General features: G+C 39.9%; 2 protein-coding genes across 2 annotated transcripts in view; both read right to left on the reverse strand.

The window, feature by feature from the left end:
* LOC137037574 (NACHT, LRR and PYD domains-containing protein 3-like) overlaps window positions 1–23,543 on the reverse strand; it is a 114,512-nt gene that overhangs the window by 54,212 nt on the left and 36,757 nt on the right. The gene's annotated exons all lie outside the window — the stretch shown is intronic.
* The window catches only part of LOC137037505 (NACHT, LRR and PYD domains-containing protein 12-like), a 59,348-nt gene that overhangs the window by 2,938 nt on the left and 32,867 nt on the right, over window positions 1–23,543 (reverse strand). Inside the window, exons 7-12 of the mRNA XM_067411574.1 lie at window positions 23,298–23,468; window positions 22,354–22,527; window positions 21,808–21,981; window positions 2,388–2,561; window positions 1,941–2,114; window positions 212–385 (exon numbers count right to left, since the gene is read on the reverse strand). Coding sequence (XP_067267675.1) covers window positions 212–385; window positions 1,941–2,114; window positions 2,388–2,561; window positions 21,808–21,981; window positions 22,354–22,527; window positions 23,298–23,468 — 1,041 coding nt within the window. The remainder of the gene's footprint in view (window positions 1–211; window positions 386–1,940; window positions 2,115–2,387; window positions 2,562–21,807; window positions 21,982–22,353; window positions 22,528–23,297; window positions 23,469–23,543) is intronic.

Genomic DNA, 23,543 nt, shown 5'->3' on the forward strand with positions numbered 1-23,543 from the left:
TGTTTATGAACAACTGAAAAAAGCACAAATGTCAGGGCATGTCAAAACTTCTCCAGGCCCCAAAAATCCTCAGACCCCAGAGGGTTAAGGTGAAGAATTTTACTCAAATATAATGTGAACTCAGGCTCTTCATGAAATATTGAGTATAAAGTGCTTTAAAATGTTGAAGTGATTTTCAGCATTTTGATTCTTGTATGTGAATGTTACTGACCTCAATCTCTCCAGTTTACAGTGTGAATCCTTCAGTACATCACATAGGTGCTTCACTCCTGTGTCTTCTATTTTATTCCAGCTCAGGTTCAGCTCTCTCAGGTGTGACGGGTTTGATTTCAGAGCTTTAGTCAGGATGAGACACTGTTTCTCTGTAATTCTGTATCCACTCAGACTGAAGACAGAAAGAGAAAATGACTCAAATCCATGTTCAGTTCATGTGTGAGTTAAATGAATCATTAATAAATGCCATACAGTCACTAATACACCAGCAAAATCATGGAAACTTCATGATATGAACAAACCAAGACAGGTGCATTTGAGGACACTAGTTACAATCCAAGTCTGGATCCGTACTCACTCCACAGATTTACCACTGTAGATTAATATATAGGATCAATATAGAAGTTAAAGTCCCCCTGTAGTCAATACTTTTATCCCTTAAAACTCATCTTTGATGTTTTTTCCTGTGGAAAAAAATGCTTAATGCTTTAAAATAGCTTGAATGTAACTCTACACCCTTGCCTCATTTAATATACACTGATCTATGAATGTGATAATTAGCCCCGCCTCACTCGCATGAGCTCAGACGAGATCTACTCAGTCAAATTACGGAGGTAAACGCTGCACAATGGTATCGCTTTTTACAACATCGGACACAACGTAATTAATATGATTAGCGTTTTTCTTGACTATATTATCAAACAGCTGATAATGTGTTGCGAATGTTATACAAACCATGTTCACATTTGCAAGTCAGACAGCTGCCTTCTAACAATCAGTATCCTTAGAAATGCTTTGAACTCAGAACATCAGTGGAGAAAGGCATTTAGTTCATCATAACATCATAATATGCATCATACACACGCCATATTGCTAAATCTACCCGATTTTTCATATCAACAGAAAAATATACTAGGATAACATTATTTCGTCAGTTAGTGATATGCTAAAACACGCCTGCACATTTACGAGATTAGGTTACAAGGTAGTTTGTGACGTCATGAACACCAGCAATTTCAAACCGCGGGTTTGAGACTGTCTTTGGTTTACTGCAGTTTTAAAGAGAAAATACTCAGCAATGGTGCTGACTTATGAATTTGCAAATGGTTTGTCTTAAAGCATGTTAAAAACACCACATAGACATATAAACAACTTTAAAAACTTGATTGTCACCACAATGGGACTTAAACATTTAATTGGAATTTCACATTTTCAACGTAAGAAAATTTTGTACATGAATCACAATTTATTTTAAGTCATTTAAAGTGTAGTTTACAACCTCTAAATACACATTTTGCTCAATAAATTAAGATTTAGTGAAAAGTAGCATTAGTGCAGTATAACTGTAACTCTGTCAGAATAATCTACTGTCATTTGTTACACTGTTTAGTCTGTTCACACTTATGTATTGTTTCAAAGCAAAAAAAAATGTCAGATTTCAGCATATGAACCTGATCCTCTTGTTTGTAAACATTTTCAGGGTCTGAATCAAGCTTGAACTGATATGGCAAAATTGACGCCATTGTTAATATTTACACCCGAGCAGATGAAACTCGCGGTTATGGTAAGGGGTGTGTCATTTCCAGAACACGCTCTAAGCAGTTCACCAATCACAACACATTGGGCCAGCTGACCAATCAGAGCACATTTTGTATTTTGGAAGGAGGGGCTTCATAAAAATGAACTTTAATCACACTGTAACTGCTGTACAGTATAATGATACTAACTCTAGTTTCTCCAGCTTGAATTGTGGGTTCATCAGTAGATCACTGAGGTTTTTCACTCCAGAGTCTCCTAGCTCATTCCAGCTCAGGTTCAGCTCTCTCAGGTGTGATGGGTTTGATTTCAGAGCCAAAGTTAGAGCAGAACAACCTTCATCTGTCATACAACAGTAGCTTAACCTACATTGGCAGAGAGAGAGAGCACAAAATATGAGAAAAGAAAATAACTTATTCTGTAAAGTCACATCATCTTCATAAGTAAATAAAACAGACAGAGGAAGTGAGATCATCATCATCTTTATTTCACCAAATCACACAATATTAAGGTGAATAATTTTACACAAATATAATGTAAACTCAGACTCTTCATGAGATATTGAGTATAAAGTGTTTTAGTTTAAACTGCTGAAGTGATTTTCAGCATTTTGATTCTTGTATGTGAATGTGACTGACCTCAATCTCTCCAGTTTACAGTGTGAATCCTTCAGTACGTCACATAAATGCTTCACTCCTGTGTTTTTTATTTTATTCCAGCTCAGGTTCAGCTCTCTCAGGTGTGATGGGTTTGATTTCAGAGCTGAAGTCAGAATGAGACACTGTTTCTCTGTAATACTGCATCTACTCAGACTGAAGAGAGAAAGAAAAGAAAATGCATGTAATATTTCTTTACAAAGTGACATCGCCAACTACTTTTCTGGCATGTGTAATGTAGCGTTTTTAGTCATTTTCGCAGATCCATGTGAACGGGGATAGTTTTGATAACTTTGTCATCTGTACATAGTAATTTTTAGTACATTGTTGCCGTGTAAACGTACCCTAAGGGCAGAGGTCGCGTTAATCGAAAATTTTCCGTCATTGACGGAATCTTTTTTGCAGTGACGGAAAAATCTGAGGGCCGCCCGTCATTTTGACATATTACACTGAGGCTGATGTAACTTGTAACTGTAATTCCCACCCCTGTCCAGTAGGTGGTGAGTGCGCTCCAGTGTGGCAGCAGAGCGCGAGTTCAGTCTCCAGAATAAAATGAAAACGTTTGATGCATTTGATTGCACACAGGCGAGCACCCAATTTAAGTCCATTTTATAATAATAGTTATAATACTTATGCTTACATAATTAAGTTTCTAATCCAGTTCGTTTTGTTTTAAATGGTTTTTGTTATTTTTCTTGCTGACTATCAAGTTTATGGTCAATGAATGGCTTTTCTATGTTATGTCACATTTTTTCTAACACTGAACTGATTACGTGAAACGGATTTCGGTAAGCTAGCCTTACTGTACCTTTCAACATATTTTCTGATGTTCATTCATGTTTATTTTGTTCTGTAAAGTAGTAAAGAGGAAGGGATGATCGTGTTTGATCATGTTCCACGACAACCGTTCAAGATGAAAACTGAAAAGTGGCGTATAGTCATAATAACTTTCTTTTCATAATATAAATAAGTGCATAGCTAGGAATATTTGCTTATCCTGTAAGCTTGTGAATAAAAATGAAAATGTGGACGAAAAAAGAAACTATTAAACGTCTTATCATTAAAATAAAAATTAAAATGACGGGTAATAATTGATTATGATGAAATTTTTACTATTCTGTCCGTCAAATTGACGGACAGTGCGAAAGTCTAATGCGACCTCTGCCTAAGGGAAATGGGAACAAGTGACAGGTGAGGTAAATCAGCTCGTGATCTGTGCACACCCGCGCTGATTGCCCAGGTCAAGAGCAGCAGAAAATGACGAACACAGACAACAGGTGAAAGCCAATGATGCACCCTGAACCATGACAATGCTTAGGCGACAAGAACAGTAACAGGTTAAAGTCCCCATGAACAGGAAGCTGCAAACAACTTTTCTCCAGTGTTGTGACGTATGTCCAAGTGAAACGGAATATTGAATAGAGGGCAGGGTTTCAGAGTCCTGCACGTGGACAGGTAACTGACGGATGACCCGCCAAATTTTATGTAATGGGTGGAATCATATTTACGTGTCGGGTGCAGTGCGTGCGAGGGTTGGACTCTCGGTAGGCACGGCAGAGTGCAGGTCCAATAGCCAAGACTATTCCAACTCAATTCGGTGCATTTGACAGCTGCTTTCAAACAGTCCCGTGCTTATTTTTTTTCACGTTCTGTCTGAAGACAGCTAAAGGCTTCTAATTACAGTAGGATTTGCAGTGTTGAGCATTGTAGCCAATCGCACTACATCTGATTGACAGCTATAATGATTATATTGAAGGGAGCACGCTTTGCTCGCTTTAAGTATTTAATATAGGTTATTCACAATGTGAATAAAAGTTTTAGAATATTTTTCATGCTGCTACAAAGAGGACCAGCGGCCAGGTAAACTGCTGAGTTTTAGAAGAGACAACCACGTTTAAATGCCGAGTGAATCTGACAAAATATTTACTAGCTTTAAGCATACAGACAGACCTACTAAAACATTCTTTGTTCTGCTATTTTACTTGAGTTGTTTAATTTATGTTTAATGTTTAATTAAATGCAGCGACATAGTATGAAGCCCCTAAAGGGACATGGTGGTGGAAAAAAATTGGGATGGGAGGAATTTTTTTTTTTTTTTCAAATCCTTTGCATTCCCTCGCAAAGATATTATCGTTACCCTGCAAAACCTGTTGTGAGCTCGGACAAACACTTCCTGTTTAATGTCCCGCTGGCTGGCAGTAAGTGTTTCAGTTAGCTCTGTACGTTAATAATTCACAGAAATAATGCACAGCTCATAGAGTTTGAACTTGTTGGTCTCAAATATAAAGAAATGCGGACAGTGCTTAACTCAAGGAGTCCAGTAAAGTTGGCAATATCACAGATTTGAACTTCCAGGATCAATAACTCTAAACGCTAAACATTGTTAAAACACAAATGCAGCTATTTCCAATCATAGTAACCTAGACAACGTGCTACAACAACGGACAACAGACGTTTTTGGTCTGGCTTTCAATATAATATAGGTTTCATAGACAATTGGAAAAGCTTTTGGGGCAGACCTGATCTGTTGAAAAGAGATGGTATTCATCCCTCCCGGGATGGTGCTGCTCTTCTATCTAGAAATTTGGCAAATAGTCTTAGAGCTGAAACATGACAAACCAGGGCCCAGATCAGGACGCAGACAAACTGGCTAAACCGACCGTCTGCTAGCCGCCTCACGTCACAGAACTCAGATAATTCACAGCACATAGAAACACTTACACCTAGATATTATCACATAGAGACTGTGTCTGTACCTCGAACTAGTAAATACAAAAAATTTCCGAAACCTTTTAAGGGTAAAAATTTAATTGATGTTCAAAAAATGAAAATCACAGATAAATCAGATAAACAAATGATAAAGCTTGGGTTACTGAATATTAGATCTATTTCTTCAAAAGCACTTATTGTAAATGAAATTATCACAGACAATAAACTAGACTTGCTGTGTTTGACAGAAACCTGGCTAAAACCAGACGATTACATTACTTTAAATGAATCTAGTCCTCAAGGTTATGATTATCGACACAATCCTCGACAGAAAGGCAAAGGGGGAGGTGTTGCTGTAATTTATAGTAATATATTCAGAATCATTCAAAAGAATTTCAAATATAATTCCTTTGAAGTGATGGTGCTTTATGTAACATTATGTAAGTTGACATTTGTGCTGGCTACTGTATACAGGCCACCAGGGCACCATACTGACTTTATCAAAGAATTTGCTGATTTTCTATCAGAGTTAGTACTGGCTGCGGATAAAGTCCTTGTTGTTGGTGATTTTAATATCCATGTAGATAATAACAAAGACGCATTTGGATTGGCATTTGCAGACATTTTAAACTCTATTGGAGTTAGACAACACGTGTCAGGACCCACTCATTGTCGTAATCATACCCTAGATCTAATACTGTCGCATGGAATTGATATTGATGCTGTTGAAATTCTACAGCAGAGCGATGATATATCAGATCATTATTTAGTCTCGTGTATAATACAATTAGCCAAGGCTACAAAACCACCACCCAGCCATAAATATTGTAGAACCATCACGTCTACCACTAAAGATTGCTTTATAAATAATCTCCCCGAGCAGTTTCATCGCCTTAGTATACCTGACAACTTAGAAGAACTCGATGCTGCAACAGAAACTATTGGCTCTCTCTTTTCCAGCACATTAGATGCAGTCGCTCCTTTACGTCTAAAGAAGATTAAGGAAACTAATCCAACGCCGTGGTATGATGAGCACACTCGGGCTCTAAAACGAGCTGTGAGAAAAGCTGAACGTAGTTGGAAGAAAACAAAACTAGAAGTTTTTCGCCTTTCGTGGAAAGAAAAAATGATTGAGTACAGAACGGCTATAAGAAATGCTAGATCTACTTATTTTTCAAATCTCTTAATAGAAAACAAACATAATCCTAGGTATTTATTTGACACAGTGGCTAAATTAACTAGAAACAGAGATTCAACTGCTGACGTTTCCATAGAGCACAGCAGCAATGACTTTATGAACTTCTTTACTTGCAAGATTGATAATATTAGAGAGAAAATTATAAACATGCAACCGTCTACAGTTTCGCTTCAGACAGTGCACTGTAGTGTCCCTGAGGTAAAACTAGAATCATTCGCCGCTATAGGAGAGGAAGAATTATCTAAACTTATCAAATCATCAAAATCAACGACATGTATGTTAGACCCAATGCCGACTAAACTACTGAAAGAAATGCTTCCAGAGGTCGTAGGTCCACTTCTTGATATAATTAATTCATCCTTAACACTAGGATACGTGCCAAAAACCTTTAAGCAGGCTATTATTAAACCTCTTCTTAAAAAACCTCAACTAGATCCGAGAGATTTAGTAAATTACAGGCCAATCTCGAATCTACCTTTTCTGTCAAAGATACTAGAAAAGGCAGTTTCAACACAACTGTGCTCCTTTTTAGAAAGAAATGGAATCTGTGAGGATTTCCAGTCAGGATTTAGACCATACCATAGTACTGAGACTGCACTCGTTAGAGTTACAAACGATCTACTCTTATCATCCGATCGTGGCTGTATTTCTCTATTAGTATTATTAGATCTCAGTGCTGCTTTTGACACTATCGATCACAACATTCTTTTAAAAAGACTTGAAAACTATATTGGCATTAGTGGAACTGCTTTGGCATGGTTCAAATCGTACTTATCTGACCGTTATCAGTCTGTAGTAGTTAATGAAGAGATGTCGTATCGATCACAGGTTCAATATGGAGTACCACAAGGCTCAGTACTAGGACCGTTGCTTTTCACTCTGTACATGCTGCCCTTAGGACAGAAAATTAGGAAGCATGGTGTTAGTTTTCACTGCTACGCTGACGATACTCAGCTCTATATTTCCTCACGCCCTGACGAAACCTACAAATTCACAAAACTAACAGAATGCATAGCTGACATTAAAAACTGGATGACAAGAAATTTCTTATTATTAAATTCAGAAAAAACTGATATCCTAATCTTTGGACCAAAAACTTCCTCACGAAAAAACCTTGAATACTCTCTAACACTTGACGGGTGCTCCATTAAACCTTCGTCCTCAGTTAGGAACCTGGGTGTGCTCTTTGATACCAATCTTTCATTTGAAAGTCATGTTTCTAGTATCTGTAAAACCGCATTCTTCCATCTAAAAAATATATCTAAATTACGACATATGCTCTCAATGACAAATGCGGAACAGTTGGTTCATGCATTCATGACCTCAAGACTAGATTATTGTAACGCTCTACTGGGTGGTTGTTCTGCTCGGCTTTTAAACAGACTACAGTTGGTCCAAAATGCGGCAGCTAGAGTTCTTACTAGAACCAGAAAGTATGACCATATTAGCCCAGTTCTGTCAACATTACATTGGCTCCCTATTAAACATCGTATAGATTTTAAAATCTTGCTACTTACTTATAAAGCTTTAAATGGTTTAGCTCCCCAGTACCTAAGCGAGCTCTTAATGCATTATAGTCCTTCACGTTTATTGCGATCTCAGAATTCAGGCCAGTTGATAATACCCAGAATATCAAAATCAACTGAAGGCGGCAGATCCTTTTCCTATTTAGCACCTAAACTCTGGAACAATCTTCCTAGCATTGTTCGGGAAGCAGACACACTCTGTCAGTTTAAATCTAGACTAAAAACACATCTTTTTGCTCTTGCATACACATAACACATTATCAATACACTAACATTTTTCAAATCCGTTAAAGGATTGTTACGCTGCAATACTTAGGTCAGCCGGAACCGAGAACATTTCCTATAACACTAGATATACCTGTACATCAGAATAAGAATGGCATCTACGCTAATATCTGTCTCTCTGCTTATCCTGAGGTTTGCCGGGTGCTGGATCCAGGCCGTATCCAGATCAGATGGAGAACCTGTGTCTGGACCTGCCTACAATGTAGCCCAGGAGACAATGGGCCTACAGATCCAGTTCTGGCTGCATCTATAATTCTGATTTTTAATCCCCGTATCCGCTTACATATATTTATACATAATCTATTTTTAATCTCTATAATAAAATGTATAATTCAGATTTTGATCTCCATATCCATTTACATATATTATATATATCTTCCAAGGGGTTTTTTCCCTCCTAGGACTTTTTTCCCAGTGTTAGCACGCTGGGTTTTTCTCCTAGGGGTTTTTTTCCACCCCTGGGAGTCAGCCGACATTGGCTTAATGTACCACCATCTTGTATATGTTACATATTACCACGCTTGTTGTACAGCTTATTTTTAACCACTTCCCTTTTTTCTGTGCTTCTAATATGTAAAGCTGCTTTGAAACAATTACCAATTGTAAAAGCGCTATATAAATAAATTTGACTTGACTTGACTTGACTTTCAGCTGTGACCACGGCTGGATTTTGTACTCTTTTAAGCATGGTCCCAACTTTGTTTATCCGGAACAACCACGATCGGCGTTATCATCAAGGAGGTTGTCTAGATTATTCATCTGCAGAAGAGTAGTAAATCTCTGCAACCTTCATTCATTGGATTATTCCCTGCCGTCGGAGCCTCAACATAATCTTACAGTGCGTTACCATCAATCCGCATATCAGGAAACGGATTTCACTGAAGTGAAGATGGCGTTACTAAATGTAAGATTGATCTCAAACAAGATATTCACATTTAATAAACAAATTTTATCTCATGGGTTGGATTTTTTGTCTATGACTGAGACGTGGCTAAATGCCAGTGAACTTGGTCCACGCACTGAAGTTGTCCTTTTTTAATACAACACGGTCAGTTGGTCATGGTGGGGGCTTAGCTACTATTTATAGAAATTAGGGCTGGTCTGAATACCATTTTTTGAGCTTCGAATAAAGGCAGTGTAACAAGTAGAAATATGGTGTGGCCACTTTAAGAGCTGCGTGCTCACAGTTGAACTGTCAATCTGCATTATGTGCGGCTCACCTGATCCCCATCTGCACCTCATCACCATGGACCATAAAGCCAGCACTCACCTTCAGCCTGTTGTCCGATCTTGTTCATATAAAGGACTCTTCTAGTCGATCTCCTCATCCTCTAGAAATACCTACCTGTTTCCACTCCAGCATATTTCCCAGTCTCCGTGTCTCCAGCATCCGTGTGTGTGAGTGCGTTTACCTGCCGTCATCTCCAGACATCTGCTCCGCCTCCATCATCCACACCTGCAAGTACAAGGACAGTATCAGTTTGGTTTCATCATACATCTCTGTTATATTCACCATCTACCTACCTCCTCTGTTGTTCATCCTCTGCTTTGTTCTCAATAAAGTACCATCAACTCGCTCTCTGTGTCTCTCACCATCTGTCTGTAACAGAAGATCTGACCAACACAGATGAGTCACAGCATGAGTTCCTCAGACCCCTTCCAGGAATTAGTGGACCAACTTCGCCACCAATCCACCTCCCGCCGCACCAGCTATCACTTCCGTAAACACCGCCGTCACTCCTTCTCCTCCGGCATACGCCAGACCCATGGCCAAACCCTTCTCTGGCTTGGTGGAGGATTGCAATGGCTTCCTACTACAATGTTCGCTGGTCCTGGAGTGATCTGGTCACAAGACGGACCAGTAACCCAGTCATTGACAAATTTCGTCACCCACTTCAAGGAGGTTTTCACAGACCTGCAAATGATTGCAAATGAAATCAGCCGGTGAGCAGTTATATCATCTAAAGCAAGGATCCATGTCTGTTAATGACTATGCTTTTAAGTTTAGAACCCTCACGGCTGCCAGCAGATGGAATGAGCAATCCTTAATCACCACTTTCCATCAAGGATTGGAACCCAGGGTATGGCTGCATCTCACTGCATACGAGGATACCATTGGCCTTGAACGCTTCATCCAGCTCTCCATCAGAGTCGCCACTCGTATGCAGTCGTGTCTCAATGAGCACCAGGACCAGTCACAATACTCACCATTCCTCCGTCCGCCAGAGTCCATCAGACCTCCAGAACCAGGCCACGAACCCATGCAACTAGAGAATAATCATCTGACTCAAGCTGAGTGGCAGAGGCGGCTGTCCCGGGGCTTGTGTCTATATTGTGGTGCTGCTGGGCATGTCATATCTTCATGAACCATTCATCCTCCTCGACACATGGTGAGTGCTATCCTCCCTTTCTTGAAGAAAATGAAGCCACTCACTAATGTTGTAAATCTTACTGCCATCAGTGTCTCAATTCCAGTCAATGCCCTCCTCGACTCCGGGTCAGCCGGTAACTTCATCTCTGGTGCCCTCTGCCACCAGCTCAAGCTCAAGACCACTGCCGTCCATCTGCCAGATCCACTCCATAACTGGTAAACCGCTCAGCCGCAAGCGAGTCCATCTATGTGCCGGTCCCATCAAACTCCAAGTAGGACTACTGCACGTGAAACAACAACATTTCCTGGTTCTGGAGGATTCCACCGCTGATGTGATTTTAGGGCACCCCTGGTTGGAACAGCACAATCCGATCATCTCCTGGACCACTGGCGAGATCCTGAAGTGGGGCGACACCTGTTTCCCAGACTGCTACCCTCACCACCCTCAGCCTTCTCCTCCGTGTTCAGTGCTGGTACCAATCTGCTCTACCTCCATCGAAAGTCTAGTGGAAAAGCAGTCTGTGGACATACCACCTTGCTACGCCCCCTTCAGTGATGTCTTCTGCCCTCAGAGAGCTTCTAAGCTGCCTCCACACCGGCCATGGGACTGTGCTATTGATCTGCTTCTGTGCCCCATGGAAAAATCTACCTGCTATCCATCCCTGAACAGAAGGCCATGGAGGAGTACATCAAGGAAGCTTTACATCAGGGCTACATCAGACCTTCCACTTCCCCTGCTTCTTTGAGTTTCTTCTTTGTGGCAAAAAAGGACGGAGGCTTGCAGCCTTGCATTGATTATTGAACTCTGAATTGCATCACAGTCAAGTTCCATTATCCTCTTCCCCTCATCCCAGCGGCCTTGGAACATCTTCGCGGTGCCACTGTCTTCACCAAGTTGGACCTCCGCAGCACATATAACCTCATTCGGATACGTGAGGGGGACGAATGGAAGACAGCTTTTGTGACCCCTACCGGCCACTATGAATATTGTGTGATGTCGTATGGCCTGGTCAACCTGGTCAGTGCAGTTCCTTGGATATAACATCAGCAGCAGTGGCATCCAAATGGACAAGGGGAAGGTAACAGCTATTAAGAACTGGCCCACTCCATCTACAATCAAAGAGCTCCAGTGATTCCTCGGGTTTGCAAATTTCTATAGAAGTTTCATCCAGAATTACAGTTCCATTGCATACCCTCTGACAAGCCTCCTCCGTGGCAACCCCAAGTCTCTGTCCTGGTCTCCAACAGCCAACAAAGCCTTTAACACCCTTAAGGAAGCCTTCAACAGCACACCGCTCCTCGTGCACCCCGACCCAGAGAACCCCTTCATAGTCAAAGTCGATGCCTCAACCACCAGGGTAGGAGCAGGGGAATCCAGCCCAACTCCATCCATGCGCCGCCTTCTCCCGCAAACTCTGCCCGGTGGAGAAAAACTATGATATTGGCAACAGGGAACTTCTGCCATCAAGCTGGCACTTGAGGAGTGGAGGCATTGGTTAGAGGGCGCTAACCACCCTTTCATGGTACTCACTGACCACAAGAAGGGGAAGCCAACCCAGGTGAAAAAAAAAGTACATTTCTATAATATACTTAGAGTGCTCTATTTTCGTGCACTAATTTTGTACTTAATATACTAAAAATTCTTAAGATCATCTTAAGAACATCTAAGTGAACTCAACTGTGCTATTTTGAGACACCATGAAATATGAACTAAAATGTGCTTTTAATATACTATCTCTGTATTTAAAAAATGTATTTAGATACCACTTATAGTGTACTACAAGTAGTAGCTAAATATATTTTTTAAATACAGTGATAGTATACTAAAAACACATTTTAGTTCATATTTCATGGTGTCTCAAAATAGCACAGTTGAGTACACTTAGATGTTCTTAACCCTCTGGAGTCTGAGGCTGATTTGGGGCCTGGAGAAGTTTTGACATGCCCTGACATTTGTGCTTTTTTCAGTTGTTCATAAGCATATTAATGGAAAAAGTGTCATTACACTGTATTCAGCACAAACTAGGCTACCATAATATGTGAGAAACATGTATGTACATGTTTGTGTTTTTGAAGGAATAATGTTTATGTGTGGTTATTGAAAAAACAAAAAAACTTAAGTCACTGAAATAAGGCCAAAAATATAATATTATATATGTGTTCACAAGACTTCTGGGTATTAGAGATTGTAGACTAGAGTTGTTGCTTCAAAATTATGTAAAAATTATCCTACCTACTCATTTATATAAATAATAGTTATAATCATAGTATGCGTGGAGGCGTGAATCATCATGAATAATGAGGTAATTCACACCTGAGAAGACAAAAGAACCTCTAATGACCTGCATATTAATGAGCTCTTTCAGACAGGTAGGCTGTAAAAAAAAACCTCTGTGATCATGTCTCAAGCTCATCATGGTGTATATCAAACATACAGAAAAAACAGCAATACTTTGAAATATTATTACAATTTAAAATAATGGTATTCTCTTATATGCTTTAAAATATAATGTATTTCTGTGATGCAAAGTGTCTGAACAATTATGTTACCTCTATGGCATTTCATATAGTCTTTTAGCTTAAAAGTATGCACATTTGGATAAATATTGATGGATTCTCATATGTTTATGTCAATTTTCTATACAGAGGAGTAATATTTATTCAATATTTATTGTCATTACTATGAGCGCTGGATACTGTGTTTTCAATTCATACTTGCAGCCAGAGGGCGCTCTGTGCACCTTTAGTCCACAAATGCCTCCTAAAGAAGAATAGGCCATGTGACAATCCAGGAACTAACCGAACTAACAGAGGCTTCCAGAGATCGCTAACTATGGCTATGCAAAACACTTTTCAAGACAGTAAATACACGATTGAGACGATGTATGCATGTATTGCCTCAGAATTTGCGTCTGAATAGCTCTGGCTCCGTGGGCGTGGCCGCATTAGTGGATAATGAGCTGAATCACAGACTTCTGACATGGCTCTTTTTTCATACAGATTACATAAACAGAGAATATTTGTTTTCGATTTGACTTACACAATTTAAAACCTGACATTTCAACGTTTCTTTAGACATAAGTCTCCTTTTTGTGTGATTAGTATTCACTAAGTTACAGTTCATTTTCTGAGGACTATCAGATTGGACTTCGTTCAGAGGGAGACGAGAGATCACGCATCATGTTAGTTTTCTTTATTTTGCAAAAAGAACAACATTTTGTTTTTACTCTGAGTGTACACAAATAAAATAAGATATTCCACAGATTAAAATAGTGTATAAGTCTTAATTGTATGTGCAACATTGACAGAGTATTTTGAGTCTCTTTCACACTGGTAAGAAAAAAACCGAGGTGGTATCGCCAGCGATACCTCAGACTCCAGAGTGTTAAGATGATCTTAAGAAGTACTAAAGGAGAATTTTTAGTATGTTAAGTACAAAATTAGTGCACAAAAATAGAGAACTTTAAGTATATTATAGAAATTTACTTTTTTTCACCTGGGAAGAGTCAAAACCCCTGTCAAGCTTGCTGGGCGCTGTTTTTCACACGTTTTTCATCCTGGTCCAAAGAATGTGAAGGCTGTTGCTCTGTCCCGTCTCTATCCCTTGGAGGAGACCAGCAAGGAACCTGAACCCAGACGTTCGTGCCCATCCAATGCCTCTACCAACACTCCGCCGTGCTGCCCACCTGGTTTGCAATACATCGTCAGAACCCAGCGCACTCGTCACACACATCTCTAGGCACTGGCCACCCAGGGGACAATGAAACCCTCTCGCTGCTTAAAGCTGCTGTCCGTAACTTTTTTGTGTTCAAAATTTACAAAAATTATATAATGAGAACATGAATCCATTTTCCAAACCATGTTTTTGTCTTACCCTGAATCATTATGGTACACTTATAATAAGTGTTTATATTTCAGACTGGACAGGTAGGACCCACCGCAGAGTATCACAGTAACTGTGTGACTCGCCATAGACATACACGGAGAAAAATAGCTCCGGCTACAATATTCTTCCGCAAGACACATGCAGTTCTGTTTATTAAACGCTAGATGGACAAAAATCGCGGACTGCAGCTTTAAAGAACGCTTCTGGTGGCCCAACATGGCCAGGGATGTGAGAAGGTATGTCCAGGAATGTCAGGAATGCGGCATTTCCAAGAGCCCTCGTCACCTTCCATCTGGCAAGCTCCCTCCTCTGCCAGTTCCCAACAGACCCTGGTCACACCTAGGGGTGGACTTTATCACCAACCTACCTGCCTCTGACAAGAATACTTGCATTCTGATGGTAATCGACAGATTCTCCAAATCCTGCAGATTGAGTCCCCTCAAGCGATTTCCTACTGCCATGGAGACCGCCGAACTCATGTTTAACCACATCTTCAGATATTATGGCATTCCTGGAGATATTGGGCCCTATTTTAACGATCTAAACGCAAAGTGTAAAGCGCACGGAAAAACGGTCCGTGCGCCGGGGCGCATTTTTGAACTGGGTTGTCCGTATTCTCTTAATGAGTAATGGGCATAATGTTCAATAAACCATTCAGAGTGTCATCTCCCATTCCCTTTAAGAGCGAGATGTGCTCGGGCCATGGCGGATTGCTATTTGTTGGCGGAAAAGCTGAATGCTTTTCAAGCGAAGAAACCGATCTGCTCGTGCGCGAAGTTAAAGCGGGCTTGCAAATTCAGGCTTTCAAATAGCTCCGCGCGATGAGTCAGTTAATATATATGTGTGTGTATTGGCACGATTGTTCAATTAATTAGCCAATTTCGTTCATCATTATAAGTAGTAATAGGCTGAACTGAAAATAGGTAGCCTAATTCTAATACACGCAATGACTATTCATCATTACATTTTTATATTTATGTAGCCTACACAATAATATTCTTTTACACTGTAATCCTTTTGTTTTTAATATTTGGCATGTTTGTGTGATGCGCATCCCTGTGTGTAATAAGCAAAGTCAACGCGCACTGTGGATGCGCCCAGAGGCACAGTTTCTACGAACGCGCTCTAACAAAAAAATATTGCGCCATTGACTTTAGACTTTAGACCAGGTTTGAGTTGGTCTATGGCGCGGTCTATTTTCAGCTCCTTAAAATAGCAATGCGCCGGCAATGCGCCTGAACACACCTCTTTTTTAGACCAGCACGCCCATGGGCGCACTAACTGGCGCAAATGCATTTACTAATTTAAGGACGTGGCGCTGAACGGGAAAAAGCGAATGGCGCCGGACGCAGACTAGCAAACACACTTGCGCTGCGCCTTGCGTCGCATTGCACCGCATTGCACCGCATTGCACCGGGTGCATTATAGGGCCCATTGTGTCTGACCATGGACCCCAGTTCACTTCAAGAGTATGGATGGCCTTCTTCTCCCTCCTAGGTGTGACCGTAAGCCTACACTGCAAAAAATGCTGTTCTTACTTAGAGTTTTTGTCTTGTTTCTAGTCAAAATACCTTAAAGTTCTTGAATCAATGGGGTAAGCAAAATAATCTTATTTCAAACCAAAAATAAGATATATAATCTTGTTTTCAGTTTGGATTAAGATTATTTTGCTTACCCCATTGGCAGATTATTTTGCTTGTTTTAAGTAAAAACTCACTTAATTTTGACATATTTTTCCTAAAAAAAGAAATTTTTTTTACTTGTCAAGAAAATGCTTCTTGATCTAAGAATTTTTAGATATTTGGACTGGAAACAAGACAAAAATTCTAAGTAAGAACAGCATTTTTTGCAGTGTATCGTCTGGTTACCACACGCAGTCGAACGGGCAGACGGAGAGGAAGATTCAGGAGATTGGGCACTTCCTACGTACCTTCTGCTACAGCCACCAGAACTCTTGGAACCAGTTCCTGGGTTGGGCCGAGTATGCCCCAAAACTCCCTTCGTCAACCGACCATTGGACTTACTCCCTTCCAGTGCGTACTCAATTACCAACCCCCTCTCTTCCCTTGGTCCAGGGAGCCATTGGATGTGCCAGTCATCGACTACTGGTTCCGAGAGAGCAAGAGGGTCTGGGACGCAGCCCATCATCAGCTACAGAGAGCCTTGCGCAGATGCAGGATGACAGCCGACATGAGACGGCTCTGCTGCTCCAGTCTACCAACCTAGTCAAAAGGTTTGGCTGTCAACCTGGGACATCACGACGCGTCTGCCCTGCAAGAAGCTCAGTAGCAGGTTCATTGGCCCTTTCTCCATAGTCAAGCAGATCAACCTGGTCACTTATCAGCTCCAGTTACCACCACAGTAAAGATTCACCGCACGTTTCATGTCTCACTCCTCAAACCTCACCATCCCTCTGTTTCTGTTCCCACAGAGCCTTTCCTCTCATTCTAGAGGCTTACCAGATCAATGAAATCTTGGACTCTTGGCGCCATGGTGTTCTTCTAGAATATCTAGTGGACTGGGAAGGCACACAGACACCCGAGGCTCTCCCATCAGCTAATCACTGCGCACTCCCTCACCCGAGTACTGATCACACATAACTGATCCCCATCTGCACCTCATCACCACGGACCATAAAGCCAGCACTCACCTTCTGCCTGTTGTCCGATCTCGTTTATACGAAGGACTCTTCTAGTCTATCTCCTCATCCTCTAGAAATACCTACCTGTTTCCACTCCAGCGTGTTTCCCAGTCTCCGTGTCTCCAGCGTCCGAGTGTGTGAGTGTTTACCTGCCGTCATCTCCAGACATCCGCTCTGCCTCCATCATCCACACCTGCAAGTACAAGGACAGTATCAGTTTTGTTTCATCATACATCTCTGTTATATTCACCATCTACCTACCTTCTCTGTTGTTCATCCTCTGCTGTGTTCTCAATAAAGTACCATCAACTCGCTCTCTGTGTCTCTCACCATCTGTCCGTAACAGAAGTCTGTCTGGCGTCAATAACTCAAGCTAAGAGAGCTATCCCTATTTGCTCCGTACACAATGCATAACAGCAGGAATCTCTGTGTCTGTCTGTCTGTTTGCATTTTGTTTATGTTGTGAACCGTTCATCCAATTGACTTCACATGTGGCAGATGTATTGCTGCAGACCCATTTGATGCAATATGGACACGTGACACTTTCAGAATTAATAAACTTTTAATAAACTACAGAACAGTGAAATAAACTAGCTGAAAGCGGTGCCTCACGCGGGCAGGGCTTATGCTCCAAGAACGGACACTGCACTAGTGATATAAAACACAGGTCTGTTAAGAGCAATACTTTTAATAAGGTAGCCTAAAATTTTTCTGACAAACAAATCGTTCCCAAATCAGAAATTAGCAGCACAGTAATTACTGACAGAGTAAAGGTTAGGCTATTTAAATAAAAGAAGAACGAAATTTAGAACATGCTGTCCCAGTAAAATCTCACGTTTGAGTTTTAACAAGCTCTTATATTTCGCAGTAGATTCATTTAGATAATAACCGGTAAAAAGGCTATTACATTTTGTTTCTATTATTGTATTTTCCACATTGTCAAAGTAACGCAGCTTAACACAAAATACAAGCACATGCAGTTGTGTGCTTCAGACAGAGAATACTCTAATTACAGGGAACACCAAGGGCTAAGAAGAAGCAAATACACTGAACAAAACGCAACACTTTTGTTTTTGCACCCATTTTTCATGAGCTGAACTCAAAGATCTAAGACTTTTTCTATGTACACTATTCTCTCACATTCTATTTTTTCTCAAATACTGTTCACAAATCTGTCTAAATCTGTGTTAGTGAGCACTTCTCCTTTGCCGAGATAATCCATCCACCTCACAGGTGTGGCATATCAAGATGCTGATGTGACCAACATTTGCCTCACGCAGTGCAACACATCTCCTTCGCATAGAGTTGATCAGGTTGTTGATTGTGGCCTGTGGAATGTTGCAGCATTATCATGCTGCAACATGAGGTGATGGTCGTGGACGAATGGCACAACAATGGGCCTCAGGGTCTCGTCACAGTATCTCTGTGCATTCAAAATGCCATCAATAAAATGCACCTGTGTTCATTGTCCATAACATACGCATACTTAATAGCAGTTTAGTCAGTGTAATAGTTCCATCTTATTTTAAACATGCCATTGTGCAGCCGCTTCTCAAAAAAAAACAAATATTGATCCAACAGTTTTGAATAACTATCATCCAGTCTCTAAATTACCATTTTTATCAAAAGTTTTGGAGAAGGTCGTTTAATCAGCTTTCTTCTTTCTTACAGAAAAATGGTATTTTGGATAAATATCAGTCTGGTTTCAGATCACAGCACAGTATAGAGTCTGAATTGCTTAAAGTATTAAATTACTTATTTCTGATTATCGATTCTGGTAAATGTGCCGTTTTTATTTTTTCTAGATCTCAACACAGCATTTGACACACTCGATCATGGCATTCTTTTAAATTGTTTACAGCAAATTGGGATCCAAGGTCATTTTGAATTAGTTTGCCTTATATTTAAAGGATCAAACTTTTTCAGTAGAGACAGGCAATTACTCATGCTCCAGTTTTGTATGGGGTTCCACAGGGCTTGATTCTGGGTCCTGTTTTATTTTATTTATAGATGTTATGTTCCCTTGCATCCAAAGGATGATCCTAGTTTGCAGTGTTTGTTTGATTGTTTGAGAGATGTTAAACAGTGGATGTCTGTCAACTTCCTTCAGTTAAAGATAGAGATCTTAAGTTTTTGGCTCCTCTGCTTTCACAGAGGTTGTTGCCAGTAAACTGGGACCTCTATCTGGTAATATCCATACACATGTTAGAAACCTGGGCATTACTTTTGACTTTGTTCTGACTTTTGATAAACAGATCAATACTGTGGTCAGAAGTTGTTTTTATCAGTTAAAGAATATTATATTAAATTATATTAAAGAAAAATATCATATTGAGTTCAAAACATTATTATTTGTTTATAAGGGTTTGCATGGACGTGCATGGAAAATTGAAAGGAGACCATGCCTTTTCAGTAGCTGCACCACAGCTTTGGAACAATCTGCCACTTTATATAAAGACTGCACCAACATACATTGATTTTAAATATCTGCTTAAAACTGATTCTGGCACAATATGGCTGCCATCGCATCATCCAGGTGGATGCTGCACATTGGTGGTGGTGGAGGAGATTCCCCCTTCCATATGTAAAGCGCTTTGAGTACCCAGAAAAGCGCTATATAAATATAATGAAATATTATTATTATAACTCATTTATTTACTGTTGCATATGGTCATACGTTGGTGTAGTGGAATTTCTTTCGGATATCGGGTCAGGTGTGCTGTTAATAACTGTGGGTGCGGGTTTATCAAACAGGACCCGTGCAGGACTCTGCAAGGTTTTACTTTAGCGCTCCTCCTCTCCATCTCTCGCTCAGTAGACTAACGGTTGGTGATGTGTGGTTTAAGTGTTTTCAACCTAGGCTGTCAAACTGACGTCATCAGAAGGAACGTCATTCTAGACCAAAAGTAACTTTTAAAGTTTACCATGACAAACTATTTTTTTCTGTGTATTAACTTGCATGGATTAATTGTTCACCACAAGACTAGTAATCAATTTTGATTTCATGATGACTTTAAAGGAGAAAAAAATATTATTTTTTTATTGCAACACTCTTTATTTTCTTTAAAAGCCAAAAACAACAACAACAACAACAACAAAATGTTCTCTCTCCTCAGTGAAAAGCTTAATGGAGACCAGCTGACACTAGTTACCATCAGCTTCTGGTTTCCACTGATTGGCTGCTGGTTGGGAGAGCTTGTGGATAAAGCTGAAGAGGAAACAGTTTGGAGAGGCCCTTTTATGCGTTCACACCTCCGCTGACAAGAGCATCAAAATTCACTCTGGCTGCCCTGCCTACAATGCTATAGAAAGATTCATGGATGTTCTGACATAGATTGAATGCTTCGTTTTTAAAACTTTATTTAAAGGGGCTGCAATGCAATTCACAAGCGCGTACTGAACCTTGGCTGTTGTATCAAACGGTTCAATATTATATTCAGAATTGTGGCATCCCTAATACAGATCTACATTTTGAGGTAATCATTCCTTACAGTAACAAGTTGTCGAAAAAAGAAGAGTTTGGAAAGAACGATTCAAAAAAAAGACCAGAAACTTACAAGTAGGGATGCTCCGATCTGCCTTTTTGCCTCCGATACTGATTCTGATACCTGGGATTCAGTATTGGCCGATACCGAGTACCGATTTGGTATTCAAGTAATAATAAAAAAAGTATGTCTCACTGTGTGGAAGAGGCTGGGATCATTCTTTTGTACAAGGCATCAGGCTTGACTTAAACATTACTTTCCTAACTTTGTGAAACAAAATAACAAACAGACACAAATGTAGTGAATTATTCATTAAATAATTGTGCATCAGTGCATTTTTTTTAATGAGACAGCAACAATCTTTCATTGCGCAAAACATTATAAAATGAGCATACAGGGCGGCACAAAGCGCTTATGCGCATCCCGTGTGCAGAATGATGCGCTTGATACATCGTAAGTTAGCGGCAGCGCTCTGCATTGAAAAGTTCAAAGCACAAAGGGAAGATTGATGCATAGTATTACCAGTATATCTATGCAATACTTTATTTAGCCTTTTCTTTTAACAGTTTTAAATTTCAGTTACTGTGCACGTGAAGAACAATTCATAGTGCACTCTACTCCAGTGTTGTGATAACAGACACTGGGGAGAAAGTAAAATGATTTAGAAACCATGATAAACTTCAACAAGAAAGTCCTTTTATGCAAAACCATAAACCTTTGTCTACAGATGAAGTATAATAGAAACATTATATCATCTTTGAGAGCGTTTCATTGTGTTGACTGTCATATCCGAACGCAACACACAGTTTGAATGCTGAATGGAGAATGACTGACAGCCGCAGAGGAGGGAAGAGTTCACATGAATTTTAATTTAACTAAATATTCATCTGTACATCACAATAAACTATGAAATGGCTTCAGAACACTTGGAATATAGTGCACGGAAACTTTTTACTGCTTTTTAATGTTTTTTGCCTTATGTGGGACTTATAACAGTAACACAGAATAGTACACACACAGTATCGAAATTAGATCGGTCCTGTCTGACCGATACTCGATCCGGCAAAAATGTCAGTATCGAAGCTGATACCCAATCTGACTAAAAAGATTCATTAAGGAGCCATTGGCTCCTATAGGGGAAGAACAGGTGCCAAATCATTTTTAAGAGCCACACAACAATGAACTGTGTGATTAACTCAGGAACTTAAAACTGGCATGACTTGTCTTCATGACAAAAAGGTTGCTGACCTAACTTAAACTTTAATCACACTGTAACTGCAGTACAGTATAATGATACTAACTGTAGTTTCTCCAGCTTGAATTGTGGGTTCATCAGTAGATCACTGAGGTTTTTCACTCCAGAGTCTCCTAGTTTATTCACGCTCAGGTTCAGCTCTCTCAGGTGTGATGGGTTTGATTTCAGAGCTGAAGTCAGAATGAGACACTGTTTCTCTGTAATACTGCATCTATTCAGACTAAAGACAGAAAGAGAAAAGAAAATGACTCAGATCTATGATGAACATCTTATTGAAGAGTTACAGCAGGCATATAGTCTGTCATTTAGTCTATAGTTCTAATATTCTGCTTGTAATAGTGTCACACTTGTTCTGTTTGTAAATTGTTGTTTCTTCTTTCATTTTTCATATTTTGTAGCAGCAGATGCAAATCTCATGATATTTCTGTGGAACATGTACCCAATCAGTGCATTGTTTAAAATACTTGAAATGCAAATAGTTGAACACCTAATTTTATCTGTGACCAATGGCAAAAGCCAGAAGATGCAATGCTATGGTATAAACAATGCAACGTAAACTAAACAGTAAACTGTACAGTATAATGATACTAACTGTAGTTTCTCCAGCTTGAATTGTGGGTTCATCAGTAGATCACTGAGGTTTTTCACTCCAGAGTTTCCTGATTTATTCCTGCTCAGGTCCAGCTCTCTCAGGTGTGATGGGTTTGATTTCAGAGCTGCAGTCAGAGCAGAACAACCTTCATCTGTCATACAACAGTAGCTTAACCTACATTTACAGAGAGAGAGAGAGAGAGCAGGAAATAAGGGATAAGGTTGGGTTATTTTTGTTTCCTTTTTAGTTTAATAGCATATTGGAGTGACAGCTACAGCCGGCTGAAGTGATGGTTCATCGGCTTCTATGTACAAACTTTGCACTGGTAAAGTTCTGAATGCCCTCAGAGCAAGTCGTAATCCCTTTTGATGCAATGACGATGTAATCCCTGTCAAGCATGTTTATATTTTTTCCAGGCAGAGTCATAAATTATGCTCCCATAGTCGAAAAGGGATCGAATTAAAAAAAAAAAAAAAAAAAACAGTGTACTCTGCTCCCCATTTAGTTTTGACCAACACTTTAATCATTTATAGCTTTAAGACATTTGTCATTTACATGCGATCACATCATGGCACAAGCTGATTAGCCTCAGCTGATCCTGCAGCCAATGAGATTGTTCAACATTTAAATAGACTGGTTCATTGTTTGTTGTAAGGTAGTCCTATCAGAGTTCCTCTGAAACTATCCACCTCTCCCAGCTTCACGTGCCTAAATCTGATACAGGATTTATGGATGTCCATTTATGCAGCAGCAGCATATCTTACATAATCACAGCAGTGTGTCTGTATCAACAGCAGCTTATCAGATCTAGTCTGCCAAGACAAAATACATTAACACTGCCATATTCAATAACATGCTAAAACCTATTCCAAGAGTTGTCATGATTGAAATATATTTAAAAGTAAAAAGGAACTAAAAATATATTCTAATGTAACATAACTTACCTCAGTATTTCTAATTTACACTTTATATTCTTCAGTCCGGTGCAGAGCAGCTTCACTCCTGAATCCTGTAGATTATTATTGTTCATGTTTAGCTCTCTCAGATTTGAATCTGATCTAAGAACTGGAGCCAAAGCTGAACAGCTTTTGTCTGTCAAGTCACAATCATTTAACCTACAAGACAAATAATTTACATCACAGAATTAGGTAGAACATTTTTATATACAAATATTAAACACATTTTCCAGT

The sequence above is a fragment of the Chanodichthys erythropterus genome, chromosome 1 (assembly GCF_024489055.1).
Source record: "Chanodichthys erythropterus isolate Z2021 chromosome 1, ASM2448905v1, whole genome shotgun sequence".
Taxonomy (NCBI): domain Eukaryota; kingdom Metazoa; phylum Chordata; class Actinopteri; order Cypriniformes; family Xenocyprididae; genus Chanodichthys; species Chanodichthys erythropterus.